At 32.2% G+C, this 21,401-nt stretch overlaps 1 protein-coding gene across 1 annotated transcript in view; it reads right to left on the bottom strand.

The window, feature by feature from the left end:
• Positions 1-21,401, bottom strand: part of LOC139403169 (relaxin receptor 2-like) — a 171,763-nt gene that overhangs the window by 5,444 nt on the left and 144,918 nt on the right. The window contains exons 16-19 of the mRNA XM_071146873.1: positions 20,726-20,871; positions 19,157-19,252; positions 2,527-2,695; positions 97-183 (exon numbers count right to left, since the gene is read on the bottom strand). Coding sequence (XP_071002974.1) covers positions 97-183; positions 2,527-2,695; positions 19,157-19,252; positions 20,726-20,871 — 498 coding nt within the window. The remainder of the gene's footprint in view (positions 1-96; positions 184-2,526; positions 2,696-19,156; positions 19,253-20,725; positions 20,872-21,401) is intronic.

The raw sequence follows: 21,401 nt of genomic DNA, 5'->3' as shown, positions 1-21,401 counted from the left end.
GATGTTAGCTACAGCCACATCTCTGTGTAGCCTGCTCCTCAGGTCTGTAACAGAACAAGCTGGTAGAGATATGGTTCTGGAGAAATTAAACTTTACCTGTAGCGTTGATACCAGTCTTGTAGATGGAGTAGAACATGGAGGAGTAAGAGAACACGATCACTAGGAATGCTGCCAGGTTCAGACCTAGAGAGAGAGAGAGAGAGAGAGAGAGAGAGAGAGAGAGAGAGAGAGAGAGAGAGAGAGAGAGAGAGACAGAGAGAGAGAGAGAGAGAGAGAGAGAGAGAGAGAGAGAGAGAGAGAGAGAGACAGAGAGAGAGAGAGAGAGAGAGAGAGAGAGAGAGAGAGAGAGAGAACGAGAGAGAGAGAGAGAGAGAGAGAGAGAGAGAGAGAGAGAGAGAGAGAGAGAGAACGAGAGAGAGAGAGAGAGAGAGAGAACGAGACATAGAGAGAGAGAGAGAGTGAACGAGAGAGAGAGAGAGAGAGAGAGAGAGAGAACGAGACAGAGACAGAGAGAGAGAGAGAGAGAGAGAGAGACAGATTGGATTAGACAGTGCCAAGTTCAGACCTATATATATATATAAATAAATAAGAGAGAGAGTGGATTAGACAGTAGTATAATAACTTTCCAGATCGGTCTTCTTCTACTACTTGTATGAGTTGGTAAACAAACTTGAGGGGGTTGCGTACTGCAAAGAGAGTCCAGAGAATAGTTTACCCAACAAGCATCCCGTTAAACTAAAAGCATCCCTTTACCCAACAAGCATCCCTTTACCCAACAAGCATCCCTTTAAACTAAAAGCATCCCTTTACCCAACAAGCATCCCTTTACCCAACAAGCATCCCTTTAAACTAAAAGCATCCCTTTAACCAACAAGCATCCCTTTAACCAACAACCTTCCCTTTACCCAACAACCTTCCCTTTAACCAACAACCTTCCCTTTAACCAACAACCTTCCCTTTAACCAACAACCTTCCCTTTACCCAACAAGCATCCCTTTAACCAACAACCTTCCCTTTAACCAACAACCTTCCCTTTAACCAACAACCTTCCCTTTAACCAACAAGCATCCCTTTAACCAACAACCTTCCCTTTAACCAACAACCTTCCCTTTAACCAACAACCTTCCCTTTACCCAACAAGCATCCCTTTAACCAACAACCTTCCCTTTAACCAACAACCTTCCCTTTAACCAACAACCTTCCCTTTAACCAACAACCTTCCCTTTAACCAACAACCATCCCTTTAACCAACAAGCATCCCTTTAACCAACAACCTTCCCTTTATTAACCAACAACCTTCCCTTTAACCAACAACCTTCCCTTTAACCAACAACCTTCCCTTTAACCAACAACCTTCCCTTTAAACAACAACCTTCCCTTTAACCAACAAGCATCCCTTTAACCAACAAGCATCCCTTTAACCAACAACCTTCCCTTTAACCAACAACCTTCCCTTTAACCAACAACCATCCCTTTAACCAACAAGCATCCCTTTAACCAACAACCTTCCCTTTAAACAACAACCTTCCCTTTAACCAACAAGCATCCCTTTAACCAACAAGCATCCCTTTAACCAACAACCTTCCCTTTAACCAACAACCTTCCCTTTAACCAACAACCTTCCCTTTAACCAACAAGCATCCCTTTAACCAACAACCTTCCCTTTAACCAACAACCTTCCCTTTAACCAACAACCTTCCCTTTAACCAACAACCTTCCCTTTAACCAACAACCTTCCCTTTAACCAACAACCATCCCTTTTACTAACAAGCATCCCTTTAAAGGGATGCTTTTTGTTTAACCAACAACCTTCCCTTTAACCAACAACCTTCCCTTTAACCAACAAGCATCCCTTTAACCAACAAGCATCCCTTTAACCAACAAGCATCCCTTTAAACAACAACCTTCCCTTTAACCAACAAGCATCCCTTTAACCAACAAGCATCCCTTTAACCAACAAGCATCCCTTTAAACAACAACCTTCCCTTTAACCAACAAGCATCCCTTTAAACTAAAAGCATCCCTTTAACCAACAAGCATCCCTTTAAACAACAACCTTCCCTTTAACCAACAAGCATCCCTTTAACCAACAAGCATCCCTTTAAACAACAACCTTCCCTTTAACCAACAAGCATCCCTTTACCCAACAACCATCCCTTTAACCAACAACCTTCCCTTTACCCAACAACCTTCCCTTTAACCAACAACCTTCCCTTTAAACTAAAAGCATCCCTTTAACCAACAAGCATCCCTTTAACCAACAACCTTCCCTTTAACCAACAACCTTCCCTTTACCCAACAACCTTCCCTTTAACCAACAACCTTCCCTTTAACCAACAACCTTCCCTTTAACCAACAACCATCCCTTTAACCAACAAGCATCCCTTTAAACTAAAAGCATCCCTTTACCCAACAAGCATCCCTTCTCTTTAACCGACGAGCATCCCTTTACCCAACAACCTTCCCTTTAACCAACAACCTTCCCTTTAACCAACAAGCACATCCATGCTGTACCACACACTGTACCCAGGAATATGCCGATAGAGTATCCTTTAGCAGTCGGCTTCTCCTGTCTGTCAGAGTGTAGGGGGAAGCAGACCCCGTTACGACCATAGTAGTTCCCAAACAGGTCCTCGTTCATCAGGGGAACCACGGCGATGATGAACCCCAGCACCCAGATAGATAACAGCACCACCTAGTGGGAGGAGATGGTAGCACTAAAGGACACTGGATACTGTAGAATACAATAGAACAGAATAGAATACAACAGAACAGAATAGAATACAATAGAACAGAATAGAATACAACAGAACAGAATAGAATACAATAGAACAGAACAGAATACAATAGAACATAATAAAATAGAATAGAATAAAATAGAACAGAATAAAATAGAATACAACAGAACAGAAAATAATAGAATAGAACAAAATAGAATACAATAGAACATAATAAAATGGAATAGAATAAAATAGAACAGAATAGAATACAATAGAACATAATAGAATACAATAGAACAGAATAGAATACAACAGAACAGAATACAATACAATAGAACAGAATAGAATAAAATGGAACAGAATAGAATACAATACAATAGAACAGAATAGAATAAAATACAATAGAACAGAATAAAATAGAATACAACAGAACAGAAAATAATAGAACAGAATAGAATACAATACAATAGAACAGAATAGAATACAATACAATAGAACAGAATAGAATACAATACAATAGAACATAATAGAATACAATAGAACAGAATAGAATACAATACAATAGAACATAATAGAATACAATACAATAGAACATAATAGAATACAATAGAACAGAATAGAATACAATACAATAGAACATAATACAATACAATAGAACATAATAGAATACAATACAATAGAACAGAATAGAATAAAATAGAACAGAATAGAATACAATACAATAGAACATAATAGAATACAATACAATAGAACAGAATAGAATACAAGAGAACAGAATAGAATAAAATAGAACAGAATAGAATACAATACAATAGAACAGAATATAATAAAATAGAACAGAATAGAATACAATACAATAGAACATAATAGAATACAATACTATAGACCAGAATACAATACAATATAATAGAACAGAATAGAATACAATAGAACAGAATAGAATACAATAGAACAGAATACAATAGAACAGAATAGAATACAATAGAACAGAATACAATAGAACAGAATAGAATACAATAGAACAGAATAGAATACAATAGAACAGAATACAATAGAACAGAATAGAATACAATAGAACAGAATAGAATACAATATAACATAATAGAATACAATAGAACAGAATACAATAGAACATAATAGAATACAATAGAACATAATAGAATACAATAGAACAGAATAGAATACAAGAGTACAGAATACAATACAATAGAACAGAATAGAATACAATAGAACAGAATACAATAGAACAGAACAGAATAGAATACAATAGAACAGAATACAATAGAACAGAATAGAATACAATAGAACAGAATACAATAGAATACAACAGAACAGAAAATAATAGAATAGAACAGAATACAATAGAACAGAATATAATACAATATAATATAATACAATATAACAGAATAGAATACAATAGAACAGAATAAAATAGAATATAATACAATAGAACAGAATAAAATAGAATACAACAGAACAGAAAATACTAGAATAGAACAGAATAGAATACAATAGAACATAAAATAGAATAGAATAAAATAGAACAGAATAAAATAGAATACAACAGAACAGAAAATAATAGAATAGAACAGAATAGAATACAATAGAACAGAATACAATACAATAGAACAGAGTAGAATACAATAGAACAGAATAGAATACAACAGAACAGAATAGAATACAATAGAACAGAATAAAATAGAATACAACAGAACAGAAAATAATAGAATAGAACAGAATAGAATACAATAGAACAGAATAGAATACAATAGAACAGAATACAATAGAACAGAATAGAATACAATAGAACAGAATACAATAGAATAATATAGAATAAAATAGAACAGAATACAATAGAATAGAATAGAATACAATAGAATAGAACAGAATAGAATACAATAGAACAGAATAGAATAAAATAGAACAGAATACAATAGAATAGAATAGAATACAATAGAACAGAATACAATAGAACAGAATATAATACAATATAATATAATACAATAGAACAGAATAGAATACAATAGAACATAATAAAATAGAATATAATACAATAGAACAGAATAAAATAGAATACAACAGAACAGAAAATACTAGAATAGAACAGAATAGAATACAATAGAACATAAAATAGAATAGAATAAAATAGAACAGAATAAAATAGAATACAACAGAACAGAAAATAATAGAATAGAACAGAATAGAATACAATAGAACAGAATACAATACAATAGAACAGGATACAATAGAATAGAACAGAATACAATAGAACAGAATACAATAGAACAGAATAGAATACAATAGAACAGAATAGAATACAATAGAACAGAATAGAATACAATAGAACAGAATACAATAGAACAGAATAGAATACAATAGAACAGAATAGAATACAATAGAACAGAATAGAATACAATAGAACAGAATACAATAGAACAGAATAGAATACAATAGAACAGAATAGAATACAATAGAACAGAATAGAATACAAGAGTACAGAATACAATACAATAGAACAGAATAGAATACAATAGAACAGAACAGAATAGAATACAATAGAACAGAATACAATAGAACAGAATAGAATACAATAGAACAGAATACAATAGAATACAACAGAACAGAAAATAATAGAATAGAACAGAATATAATACAATAGAACATAATAAAATAGAATACAATACAATAGAACAGAATAAAATAGAATACAACAGAACAGAAAATACTAGAATAGAACAGAATAGAATACAATAGAACATAAAATAGAATAGAATAAAATAGAACAGAATAAAATAGAATACAACAGAACAGAAAATAATAGAATAGAACAGAATAGAATACAATAGAACAGAATTCAATAAGATAGAACAGAATACAATAGAATAGAACAGAATACAATAGAACAGAATAGAATACAACAGAACAGAATAGAATACAATAGAACAGAATAAAATAGAATACAACAGAACAGAAAATAATAGAATAGAACAGAATAGAATACAATAGAACAGAATACAATAGAATAGAATAGAATACAATAGAACCGAATACAATAGAATAGAATAGAATACAATAGAACAGAATACAATAGAACAGAATAGAATACAATATAACAGAATACAATAGAATAGAATACAATAGAACCGAATACAATAGAATAGAATAGAATACAATAGAACAGAATACAACAGAACAGAATAGAATACAATAGAACAGAATAAAATAGAATACAACAGAACAGAAAATAATAGAATAGAACAGAATAGAATACAATAGAACAGAATAGAATACAATAGAACAGAATACAATAGAACAGAATAGAATACAATAGAACAGAATGCAATAGAATAGAATAGAATACAATAGAACCGAATACAATAGAATATAATAGAATACAATAGACCAGAATATAATAGAACAGAATAGAATACAATAGAACAGAATAGAATACAATAGAACAGAACAGAATACAATAGAACAGAACAGAAAATAATAGAATAGAACAGAATAGAATACAATAGAACATAATAAAATAGAATAGAATAAAATAGAACATAATAGAATACAATAGAACATAATAAAATAGAATACAACAGAACAGAAAATAATAGAATAGAACAGAATAGAATACAATAGAACATAATAAAATAGAATAGAATAAAATAGAACAGAGTAGAATACAATAGAACAGAATAGAATACAACAGAACAGAATAGAATACAATAGAACAGAATAAAATAGAATACAACAGAACAGAAAATAATAGAATAGAACAGAATAGAATACAATAGAACAGAATAGAATACAATAGAACAGAATAAAATAGAACAGAATAGAATACAATAGAACAGAATACAATAGAATAATATAGAATAAAATAGAACAGAATACAATAGAATAGAATAGAATACAATAGAATAGAACAGAATAGAATACAATAGAACAGAATAGAATAAAATAGAACAGAATACAATAGAATAGAATAGAATACAATAGAACAGAATACAATAGAACAGAATATAATACAATATAATATAATACAATAGAACAGAATAGAATACAATAGAACAGAATATAATACAATAGAAATTGTAGAATTGAACGTACTAGAATATAACATAACAGAGTAGAACATACTAGAATAGAATACAACAGAACATACTAGAATAGAATACAACAGAATAGAACATACTAGAATAGAATACAACAGAACATACTAGAATAGAAGAGAACATTCTAGAATAGAATAGAACAGAACATACTAGAACAGAACATACTAGAATAGAACAGAACACAATAGAACAGAACATAATAGAACAGAACATGCTAGAATAGAACAGAACACACTAGAATATAATAGAACAGAACATACTAGAACAGAACATAATAGAACAGAACATACTAGAACAGAATAGAATACAATAGAACAGAACAGAATATAATACAATAGAACAGAATACAATAGAACAGAATAGAATACAATAGAACAGAATACAATAGAATACAACAGAACAGAAAATAATAGAATAGAACAGAATATAATAAAATAGAACATAATAAAATAGAATAGAATACAATAGAACAGAATAAAATAGAATACAACAGAACAGAAAATAAGAGAATAGAACAGAATAGAATACAATAGAACATAATAAAATAGAATAGAATAAAATAGAACAGAATAAAATAGAATACAACAGAACAGAAAATAATAGAATAGAACAGAATAGAATACAATAGAACAGAATAGAATACAATAAAATAGAATACAACAGAACAGAAAATAATAGAATAGAACAGAATAGAATACAATAGAACAGAATAGAATACAATAGAACAGAATACAATAGAACAGAATATAATACAATATAATATAATACAATAGAACAGAATAGAATACAATAGAACAGAATATAATACAATAGAAATTGTAGAATTGAACGTACTAGAATATAACATAACAGAGTAGAACATACTAGAATAGAATACAACAGAACATACTAGAATAGAATACAACAGAATAGAACATACTAGAATAGAATACAACAGAACATACTAGAATAGAAGAGAACATTCTAGAATAGAATAGAACAGAACATACTAGAACAGAACATACTAGAATAGAACAGAACACAATAGAACAGAACATAATAGAACAGAACATGCTAGAATAGAACAGAACACACTAGAATATAATAGAACAGAACATACTAGAACAGAACATAATAGAACAGAACATACTAGAACAGAATAGAATACAATAGAACAGAACAGAATATAATACAATAGAACAGAATACAATAGAACAGAATAGAATACAATAGAACAGAATACAATAGAATACAACAGAACAGAAAATAATAGAATAGAACAGAATATAATAAAATAGAACATAATAAAATAGAATAGAATACAATAGAACAGAATAAAATAGAATACAACAGAACAGAAAATAAGAGAATAGAACAGAATAGAATACAATAGAACATAATAAAATAGAATAGAATAAAATAGAACAGAATAAAATAGAATACAACAGAACAGAAAATAATAGAATAGAACAGAATAGAATACAATAGAACAGAATAGAATACAATAAAATAGAATACAACAGAACAGAAAATAATAGAATAGAACAGAATAGAATACAATAGAACAGAATAGAATACAATAGAACAGAATACAATAGAACAGAATAGAATACAATAGAACAGAATACAACAGAACAGAATACAATACAATAGAACAAAATACAATAGAATACAACATAACAGAAAATAATAGAATAGAACAGAATAGAATACAATAGAACAGAATAGAATACAATAGAACAGAATACAATAGAACAGAATAGAATACAATAGAACAGAATACAATAGAATAGAATAGAATACAATAGAACAGAATACAATAGAATAGAATAGAATACAATAGAACAGAATACAATAGAACATAATAGAATTCAATAGAACAGAATAGAATACAATAGAACAGAACAGAATACAATAGAACAGAACAGAAAATAAAAGAATAGAACAGAATAGAATACAATAGAACATAATAAAATAGAATAGAATAAAATAGAACATAATAGAATACAATAGAACATAATAAAATAGAATACAACAGAACAGAAAATAATAGAATAGAACAGAATAGAATACAATAGAACATAATAAAATATAATATAATAAAATAGAACAGAATAGAATACAATAGAACATAATAAAATAGAAGAGAATACAATAGAACAGAATAGAATACAACATAACAGAATAGAATACAATATAACAGAATAAAATAGAATACAACAGAACAGAAAAGAATAGAATAGAACAGAATAGAATACAATAGAACAGAAGAGAATACAATAGAACAGAATACAATAGAACAGAATACAATAGAACAGAATACAATAGAACAGAATACAATAGAACAGAATAGAATACAATATAACAGAATACAATAGAATAGAATAGAATACAATAGAACAGAATACAATAGAATAGAACAGAATAGAATACAATAGAACAGAATAGAATAAAATAGAACAGAATACAATATAATAGAATAGAATACAATAGAACAGAATACAATAGAACAGAATATAATACAATAGAAATTGTAGAATTGAACGTACTAGAATATAACATAACAGAGTAGAACATACTAGAATAGAATACAACAGAACATGCTAGAATAGAATACAACAGAATAGAACATACTAGAATAGAATAGAACAGAACATACTAGAATAGAAGAGAACATACTAGAATAGAATAGAACAGAACATAATAGAACAGAACATACTAGAATAGAACAGAACACAATAGAACAGACCATAATAGAACAGAACATTCTAGAATAGAACAGAACATACTAGAATAGAATATAACATACTAGAATAGAATAGAACAAAACATACTAGAACAGAACATAATAGAACAGAACATACTAGAACAGAACATCCTAGAATAGAACAGAAAATACTAGAATAGAATAGAACAGAACATACTAGAACAGAACATAATAGAACAGAACATACTAGAACAGAACATACTGGAATAGAACAGAACATACTAGAATATAATAGAACATAATAGAACAGAACATACTAGAACAGAACATACTAGAATAGAACAGAACATACTAGAATAGAACATAATAGAACAGAACATACTAGAATAGAACAGAACATACTAGAATAGAACATAATAGAACAGAACATACTAGAATAGAATAGAACAGAACATAATAGAATAGAACATACTAGAATATAACAGAACAGAACATACTAGAATAGAATATAACAGAACATAATAGAATAGAACATACTAGAATATAACAGAACACAATAGAACAGAACATACTAGAATAGAACAGAACATAATAGAATAGAATAGAACAGAACTTACTAGAATAGAACAGAACATAATAGAATAGAACAGAACATACTAGAATAGAATAGAACAGAACATACTAGAATAGAACAGAACATACTACAATAGAATAGAACAGAACATAATAGAATAGAACATATTAGTATAGAATAGAACAGAATAGAACAGAACATACTAGAATAGAAAATAACAGAATAGAACAGAACATATTAGAATAGACTACAACAGAATAGAACATAGTAGAATCGAATAGAACAGAATAGAAAATATTACAACATACTAGAATTGACCATATTAGAATATAACAGAACATACTAGAATAGAACAGAACATACTAGAATAGAAGAGAACATACTAGAACAGAACATACTAGAATAGAAGAGAACAGAACACACTAGAATGGAACATACTAGAGTAGAACAGAACAGAACATACTAGAATGGAAAACACTAGAATAGAATAGAACGGAATAGAATACAATAGAACAGAATAGAATACAATAGAATAGAATACAATAGAATAGAATAGAATACAATAGAACCGAATACAATAGAATAGAATAAAATACAATAGAACAGAATACAATAGAACAGAATAGAATACAATATAACAGAATACAATAGAATAGAATAGAATACAATAGAACCGAATACAATAGAATAGAATAGAATACAATAGAACAGAATACAACAGAACAGAATAGAATACAATAGAACAGAATAAAATAGAATACAACAGAACAGAACATAATAGAATAGAACAGAATAGAATACAATAGAACAGAATAGAATACAATAGAACAGAATACAATAGAACAGAATAGAATACAATAGAACAGAATACAATAGAATGTAATAGAATACAATAGAACCGAATACAATAGAATAGAATAGAATACAATAGAACAGAATACAATAGAACAGAATAGAATACAATAGAACAGAATAGAATACAATAGAACAGAACAGAATACAATAGAACAGAACAGAAAATAATAGAATAGAACAGAATAGAATACAATAGAACATAATAAAATAGAATAGAATAAAATAGAACATAATAGAATACAATAGAACATAATAAAACAGAATACAACAGAACAGAAAATAATAGACTAGAACAGAATAGAATACAATAGAACATAATAAAATAGAATAGAATAAAATAGAACAGAATAGAATACAATAGAACAGAATAGAATACAACAGAACATAATAGAATACAATAGAACAGAATACAATAGAATAGAATAGAATACAATAGAACAGAATACAATAGAATAGAACAGAATAGAATACAATAGAACAGAATAGAATACAATAGAACAGAATACAATAGAATAGAATAGAATACAATAGAACAGAATACAATAGAACAGAATATAATACAATAGAATATAATACAATAGAACAGAATAGAATACAATAGAACAGAATATAATACAATAGAAATTGTAGAATTGAACGTACTAGAATATAACATAACAGAGTAGAACATACTAGAATAGAATACAACAGAACATACTAGAATAGAATACAACAGAATAGAACATACTAGAATAGAATAGAACAGAACATACTAGAATAGAAGAGAACATACTAGAATAGAATAGAACAGAACATAATAGAACAGAACATACTAGAATAGAACAGAACACAATAGAACAGAACATAATAGAACAGAACATACTAGAATAGAACAGAACACACTAGAATAGAATAGAACAGAACATACTAGAACAGAACATAATAGAACAGAACATACTAGAACAGAATAGAATACAATAGAACAGAATACAATAGAACAGAACAGAATAGAATACAATAGAACAGAATACAATAGAACAGAATAGAATACAATAGAACAGAATAAAATAGAATACAACAGAACAGAAAATAATAGAATAGAACAGAATAGAATACAATAGAACAGAAGAGAATACAATAGAACAGAATACAATAGAACAGAATACAATAGAACAGAATAGAATACAATATAACAGAATACAATAGAATAGAATAGAATACAATAGAACAGAATACAATAGAATAGAACAGAATAGAATACAATAGAACAGAATAGAATACAATATAACAGAATACAATATAATAGAATAGAATACAATAGAACAGAATACAATAGAACAGAATATAATACAATAGAAATTGTAGAATTGAACGTACTAGAATATAACATAACAGAGTAGAACATACTAGAATAGAATACAACAGAACATGCTAGAATAGAATACAACAGAATAGAACATACTAGAATAGAATTGAACAGAACATACTAGAATAGAAGAGAACATACTAGAATAGAATAGAACAGAACATAATAGAACAGAACATACTAGAATAGAACAGAACACAATAGAACAGACCATAATAGAACAGAACATACTAGAATAGAACAGAACATACTAGAATAGAATAGAACAGAACATACTAGAACAGAACATAATAGAACAGAACATACTAGAACAGAACATACTAGAATAGAACAGAAAATACTAGAATAGAATAGAACAGAACATACTAGAACAGAACATAATAGAACAGAACATACTAGAACAGAACATACTAGAATAGAACAGAACATACTAGAATATAATAGAACATAATAGAACAGAACATACTAGAATAGAACAGAACACAATAGAACAGAACATAATGGAACATAACATACTAGAATAGAACAGAACATACTAGAATAGAACAGAACATAATAGAACAGAACATACTAGAATAGAACAGAACATACTAGAATAGAACATAATAGAACAGAACATACTAGAATAGAACAGAACATACTAGAATAGAACATAATAGAACAGAACATACTAGAATAGAATAGAACAGAACATAATAGAATAGAACATACTAGAATATAACAGAACAGAACATACTAGAATAGAATATAACAGAACATAATAGAATAGAACATACTAGAATATAACAGAACACAATAGAACAGAACATACTAGAATAGAACAGAACATAATAGAATAGAATAGAACAGAACATAATAGAATAGAACAGAACATACTAGAATAGAATAGAACAGAACATACTAGAATAGAACAGAACATACTACAATAGAATAGAACAGAACATAATAGAATAGAACATACTAGTATAGAATAGAACACAATAGAACAGAACATACTAGAATAGAAAATAACAGAATAGAACAGAACATATTAGAATAGACTACAACAGAATAGAACATAGTAGAATCGAATAGAACAGAATAGAAAATATTACAACATACTAGAATTGACCATATTAGAATATAACAGAACATACTAGAATAGAACAGAACATACTAGAATAGAAGAGAACATACTAGAACAGAACATACTAGAATTGAAGAGAACAGAACACACTAGAATGGAACATACTAGAGTAGAACAGAACAGAACATACTAGAATGGAAAACACTAGAATAGAATAGAACGGAATAGAATACAATAGAACAGAATAGAATACAATAGAACAGAATACAATAGAACAGAATAGAATACAATAGAACAGAATACAATAGAATAGAATATAATACAATAGAACAGAATACAATAGAATAGAATAGAATAGAACAGAATAGAATACAATAGAACAGAATACAATAGAATAGAATATAATACAATAGAAAATAATACAATAGAACAGAATAGAATACAATAGAACAGAATATAATACAATAGAAATTGTAGAATTGAACGTACTAGAATATAACATAACAGAGTAGAACATACTAGAATAGAATACAACCTAACATACTAGAATAGAAGAGAACATACTAGAATAGAATAGAACAGAACATAATAGAACAGAACATACTAGAATAGAACAGAACATACTAGAATAGAATAGAACAGAACATACTAGAACAGAACATAATAGAACAGAACATACTAGAACAGAACATACTAGAATAGAACAGAAAATACTAGAATAGAATAGAACAGAACATACTAGAACAGAACATAATAGAACAGAACATACTAGAACAGAACATACCAGAATAGAACAGAACATACTAGAATAGAATAGAACATAATAGAACAGAAAATACTAGAATAGAACAGAACACAATAGAACAGAACATAATAGAACAGAACATACTAGAATAGAACAGAACATACTAGAATAGAACAGAACATAATAGAACAGAACATACTAGAACAGAACATACTAGAAGAGAACAGAACATACTAGAATAGAACAGAACATACTAGAATAGAACATAATAGAACAGAACATACTAGAATAGAATAGAACAGAACATAATAGAATAGAACATACTAGAATATAACAGAACAGAACATACTAGAATAGAATATAACAGAACATAATAGAATATAACATACTAGAATATAACAGAACACAATAGAACAGAACATACTAGAATAGAACAGAACATAATAGAATAGAATAGAACAGAACATACTAGAATAGAACAGAACATAATAGAATAGAAGAGAACATACTAGAATAGAATAGAACAGAACATACTAGAATAGAACAGAACATACTACAATAGAATAGAACAGAACATAATAGAATAGAACATACTAGTATAGAATAGAACAGAATAGAACAGAACATACTAGAATAGAAAATAACAGAATAGAACAGAACATATTAGAATAGACTACAACAGAATAGAACATAGTAGAATCGAATAGAACAGAATAGATACATACTAGAATAGAACAGAACATACTAGAATAGAAGAGAACATACTAGAACAGAACATACTAGAATAGAAGAGAACAGAACACACTAGAATGGAACATACTAGAGTAGAACAGAACAGAACATACTAGAATGGAAAACACTAGAATAGAATAGAACGGAATAGAATACAATAGAACAGAATAGAATACAATAGAACAGAATACAATAGAACAGAATAGAATACAATAGAACAGAATACAATAGAATAGAATAGAATACAATAGAACAGAATACAATAGAATAGAATAGAATACAATAGAACAGAATAGAATACAATAGAACAGAATACAATAGAATAGAATATAATACAATAGAAAATAATACAATAGAACAGAATAGAATACAATAGAACAGAATATAATACAATAGAAATTGTAGAATTGAACGTACTAGAATATAACATAACAGAGTAGAACATACTAGAATAGAATACAACCTAACATACGAGAATAGAAGAGAACATACTAGAATAGAATAGAACAGAACATAATAGAACAGAACATACTAGAATAGAACAGAACATACTAGAATAGAATAGAACAGAACATACTAGAACAGAACATAATAGAACAGAACATACTAGAACAGAACATACTAGAATAGAACAGAAAATACTAGAATAGAATAGAACAGAACATACTAGAACAGAACATAATAGAACAGAACATACTAGAACAGAACATACTAGAATAGAACAGAACATACTAGAATAGAATAGAACATAATAGAACAGAAAATACTAGAATAGAACAGAACACAATAGAACAGAACATAATAGAACAGAACATACTAGAATAGAACAGAACATACTAGAATAGAACAGAACATAATAGAACAGAACATACTAGAACAGAACATACTAGAAGAGAACAGAACATACTAGAATAGAATAGAACATAATAGAACAGAACATACTAGAATAGAACAGAACATACTAGAATAGAACATAATAGAACAGAACATACTAGAATAGAATAGAACAGAACATAATAGAATAGAACATACTAGAATATAACAGAACAGAACATACTAGAATAGAATATAACAGAACATAATAGAATAGAACATACTAGAATATAACAGAACACAATAGAACAGAACATACTATAATAGAACAGAACATAATAGAATAGAATAGAACAGAACATACTAGAATAGAACAGAACATAATAGAATAGAACAGAACATACTAGAATAGAGTAGAACAGAACATACTAGAATAGAACAGAACATACTACAATAGAATAGAACAGAACATAATAGAATAGAACATACTAGTATAGAATAGAACAGAATAGAACAGAACATACTAGAATAGAAAATAACAGAATAGAACAGAACATATTAGAATAGACTACAACAGAATAGAACATAGTAGAATCGAATAGAACAGAATAGAAAATATTACAACATACTAGAATTGAACATATTAGAATATAACAGAACATACTAGAATAGAACAGAACATACTAGAATAGAAGAGAACATACTAGAACAGAACATACTAAAATAGAAGAGAACAGAACACACTAGAATGGAACATACTAGAGTAGAACAGAACAGAACATACTAGAATGGAAAACACTAGAATAGAATAGAACGGAATAGGACAAACTAGAATATAATAGAACAGAACATAGTAGAGTCGAATAGAACAGAATAGAAAAGAACAGAATAGAACAGAATATAATATACTAGAATGGAACATACTAAAATGGAAACACAGCGGTCTCTTTCTCAGATGAGCTCTGTATACACATCTATACACACCAATACACATCTATACACACCAATACACATCTATACACACCAATACACATCTATACACACCAATACACATCTATACACACCAATACACATCTATACACACCAATACACATCTATACACACCAATACACACCAATACACATCTATACACACCAATACACATCTATACACACCAATACACACCAATACACATCTATACACACCAATACACATCTATACACACCAATACACGTCTATACACACAAATACACATCTATACACACCAATACACATCTATACACACCAAAACACATCAGTACACACCAATACACATCTATACACACCAATACACATCAGTACACACCAATACACGTCAGTACACACCAATACACATCTCTACACACCAATACACATCTATACACACCAATACACACCAATACACATTTATACACACCAATACACACCAATACACACCAATACACACCAATACACATCTATACACACCAATACACATTAGTACACATCAATACACATCAGTACACACCAATACACATCTATACACACCTATACACATCAGTACACATCAATACACATCTATACACACCAATACACATTAGTACACATCAATACACATCAGTACACACCAATACACATCTATACACACCTATACACATCAGTACACATCAATACACATCTATACACACCAATACACATCTATACACACCAATACACATCTATACACACCAATACACATTAGTAAACACCAATACACATCTATACACACCAATACACATCAGTACACACCAATACACATCTATACACACCAATACACATCAGTACACACCAATACACATCAGTACACATCTATACCCACCAATACACATCAGTACACACCAATACACATCTATACCCACCAATACTCATCAGTACACACCAATACATATCACTACACACCAATACACATCAGTACACACCAATACACATCTATACACACCAATACACATCAGTACACACCAATGCACATCAGTACACACCAATACACATCTCTACACACCAATACACATCTATACACACCAATACACACCAATACACATTTATACACATCTATACACACCAATACACATCTATACACACCAATACACATCAGTACACAAATACACATCTATACACACCAATACACATTAGTACACATCAACACACATCAATACACATCAGTACACACCAATACACATCTATACACACCTATACACATCAGTACACACCAATACACATCAGTACACACCAATACACATCTATACACACCAATACACATATATACACATCTATACACACCAATACACATCAATACACATCTATATACACCAATACACACCAATACACATCAATACACACCAATACACATCTATACCCACCAATACTCATCAGCACACACCAATATACATCAGTACACACCAATACATATCACTACACACCAATATACATCAGTACACACCAATACACATCTATACACACCAATACACATTAGTACACACCAATACACATCTATACACACCAATACACATTAGTACACACCAATACACATCTATACACACCAATACACATCAGTACACACCAATACACATCTATACACACCAATACACATCTATACACACCAATACACATTTATACACACCAATACACATGAGTACAAACCAATACACATCTATGCACACCAATACACGTCTATACACATAAGTACACACCAATACATATCAGTACACACCAATACACATTAGTACACACCAATACACATCAGTACACATCAATACACACCAACGTCATATCAGTATAGATCAGTATGCACTATACACATCACTAGCACAGCGATATACACATCAATACGTTAAAAGCAAAACACATAAAACACAATAACAGAAAAACACATTCTTCAGTAAAGGTCCTCAATCAGCAGTCTGAATTGCCCCAGAGGCACCAGTTCATCACATTTTAGAGAGCCTCGGAGATCAATACAATTCAGCACATTTTAGAGAGCCTCAGAGATCAATACAATTCATCACATTTTAGAGAGCCTCGGAGATCAGAACAATTCATCACATTTTAGAGAGCCTCGGAGATCAATACAATTCATCACATTTTAGAGAGCCTCGGAGATCAGAACAATTCATCACATTTTAGAGAGCCTCGGAGATCAGAACAATTCATCACATTTTAGAGAGCCTCGGAGATCAGAACAATTCATCACATTTTAGAGAGCCTCGGAGATCAATACAATTCATCACATTTTAGAAAAGGGCCTGTTATTGTCAGCTTCCTGTGGTAATGACATGTTTAAGACCTGTTATAGCAGGTTTAAGTACTGTTTAAGCACCACAGTTTGTAGTTGGTCTGGTTGTAAGTTATAACCTGTTCATGACCTTGTTATAGCAGGTTTAAGTACTGTTTCAGCACCACAGTTTGTAGTTGGTCTGGTTGTAAGTTATAACCTGTTCATGACCTTGTTATAGCAGGTTTAAGTAGCGTTATAGCAGGTGCATGTAGTGTGACTCACCGCAGTCTGTAGTTTTCCAGGTCTCAGGTGACTGAAGGGAAACACGATGACCAGGAACTTCTCCACAGTCAGGTAGGTCAGCAGCAGAACAGATACCTGGAACAGAGTGACAAACACACAGCTCAGACAGGACAGCTAACTACAGTCTGCCAGTCTGTCTGTCCGCCCGCCCGCCCGTCTGTCTGTCTGTCTCTGAGTCTGACTCTGTGTCTGTCTCTGTGTCTGTCTGTCTCTGCCTGTCTGCGTGTCTGTCTGTCGGTCTGTGTCTGCCTGTCTGTCTGTCTGTGTCTGCCTGTCTGTGTCTGCCTGTCTGTCTGTCTGTCTGTCTGTCTGTCTGTCTGTCTGTCTCTGTGTCTGTCTGTCTGTCTCTGTGTCTGTCTGTCTGTCTCTGTGTCTGTCTGTCTCTGCCTGTCTCTGTGTCTGTCTGTCTCTGCCTGTCTCTGTGTCTGTCTGTCTCTGCCTGTCTCTGTGTCTGTCTGCCTGTCTCTGTCTGCCTGTCTGCCTGTCTCTGTCTGCCTGTTTCTGCCTGCCTGCCTGTCTGTCTGTCTGGCTGCCTACCTCTGTCTGCCTCTCTGTCTGTCGGTCTGTGTCTGCATGTCTGTCTGTGTCTGCCTGTCTGTCTGTCTGTCTGTCTGTCTGTCTGTCTGTCTGTCTGCCTGTCTGCCTGCCTGCCTGCCTGCCTGCCTGCCTGCCTGCCTGTCTAAAGGGACTCAGGCTGCTAGAACAGAGTCATCCTCCAGACTTCTTGGGAAGTGTTAAAATGCACGAGGATGAGAAGAAACAGTTTAAAAACTCAGTCTGAGTCGCAAATGGCCACATGCCTCCTAAATGGCCCCATGCCTCCTAAATGGCCCCCTACCTCCTAAATGGCCCCTGCCTCCTAAATGGCCCCATACCTCCTAAATGGCCCCTGCCTCCTAAATGGCACCCTGCCTCCTAAATGGCCCCATGCCTCCTAAATGGCCCCCTGCCTCCTAAATGGCCCCCTGCCTCCTAAATTCCCCCCCCCCGCCTCCTAAATGGCCCCTGCCTCCTAAATGGCCCCTGCCTGCTAAATGCCCACCCCCCTGCCTCCTAAATGGCCCCCTGCCTCCTAAATGGCCCCCTGCCTCCTAAATGGCCCCCTGCCTCCTAAATGGAACCCTGTCTGTCAGTCAGTCTGTCTGTCTGAAGGGACTCAGACTGCTAGAACAGAGTGATCCTCCTAAATGCCCACCCTGCCTCCTAAATGCCCCCCCTGCCTCCTAAATGGCCCCCTACCTCCTAAATGGCCCCCCTGCCTCCTAAATGGCCCCCCTGCCTCCTAAATGCCCCCCCTACCTCCTAAATGCCCCCTAAATGCCCCCCCTGCCTCCTAAATGCCCCCCCCCCTGCCTCCTAAATGCCCCCCCCCTGCCTCCTAAATGCCCCCCCTGCCTCCTAAATGGCCCCCCTGCACCATATGGGGAACAGAGTGCCATTTGGAACACATTTATTGGGAGAGGAAATATATTAAAAACATTGACAGTTGGCCCCAGAGACAGGACACGACGTTCTGGAACAATCCTGGCATCTCTTGTGTTAATTCACCTCTGAGGAGAGCATAGCCAGGAATCCGATGGTTCGACATTCCACACTCTCCATCCACAGGAGAGCGTTCCGATTGTACTCCCCTCGGAACTTCACGTCAAACACACCGACAAAGAACAGGTACACACCCATCAGGCAGTCTGCACCTGAGGGGGGGGGGGAGAGGGAGAAAGAGAGAGAGAGGGAATGAGAGAGAGAGAGAGAGAGAGAGAGAGAGAGAGAGATGGGGGGAGAGAGAGAGATGGGGGGAGAGAGAGAGAGAGAGAGAGAGAGAGAGAGAGAGAGAGAGAGAGAGAGAGAGAGGGGGGGGGGTAGAGATGGGGGGAGAGAGAGAGATGGGGGGAGAGAGAGAGAGAGAGAGAGAGAGAACGAGAGAGAGAGAGAGAGACAGAGAGAGACAGAGAGAGAGATGGGGAGAGAGAGAGAGAGAGAGAGAGAGAGAGAGAACGAGAGAGAGAGAGAGAGACAGAGAGAGAGAGAGAGAGAGAGAGAGAGAGAGAGAGAGAGAGAGAGAGAGAGAGAGAGAGAACGAGAGAGAGAGAGAGAGTGGATTAGACAGTGCTATAATAACGTTCCAGATTGGTTTGGAATGTTTGCTCACAAGTATAATTCTGATGGCTGATCCCTCCTAATGACCTGGATGGAATTATGGGGCGGCAGGTAGTCTAGTGGTTAG

The sequence above is a fragment of the Oncorhynchus clarkii genome, unplaced genomic scaffold (assembly GCF_045791955.1).
Source record: "Oncorhynchus clarkii lewisi isolate Uvic-CL-2024 unplaced genomic scaffold, UVic_Ocla_1.0 unplaced_contig_9054_pilon_pilon, whole genome shotgun sequence".
In the NCBI taxonomy this organism is placed as follows: Eukaryota; Metazoa; Chordata; class Actinopteri; order Salmoniformes; family Salmonidae; genus Oncorhynchus; species Oncorhynchus clarkii.
The sequence above is the reverse complement of the archived record's forward strand: the minus strand, read 5'-3'. Positions and strand labels throughout refer to the sequence as shown.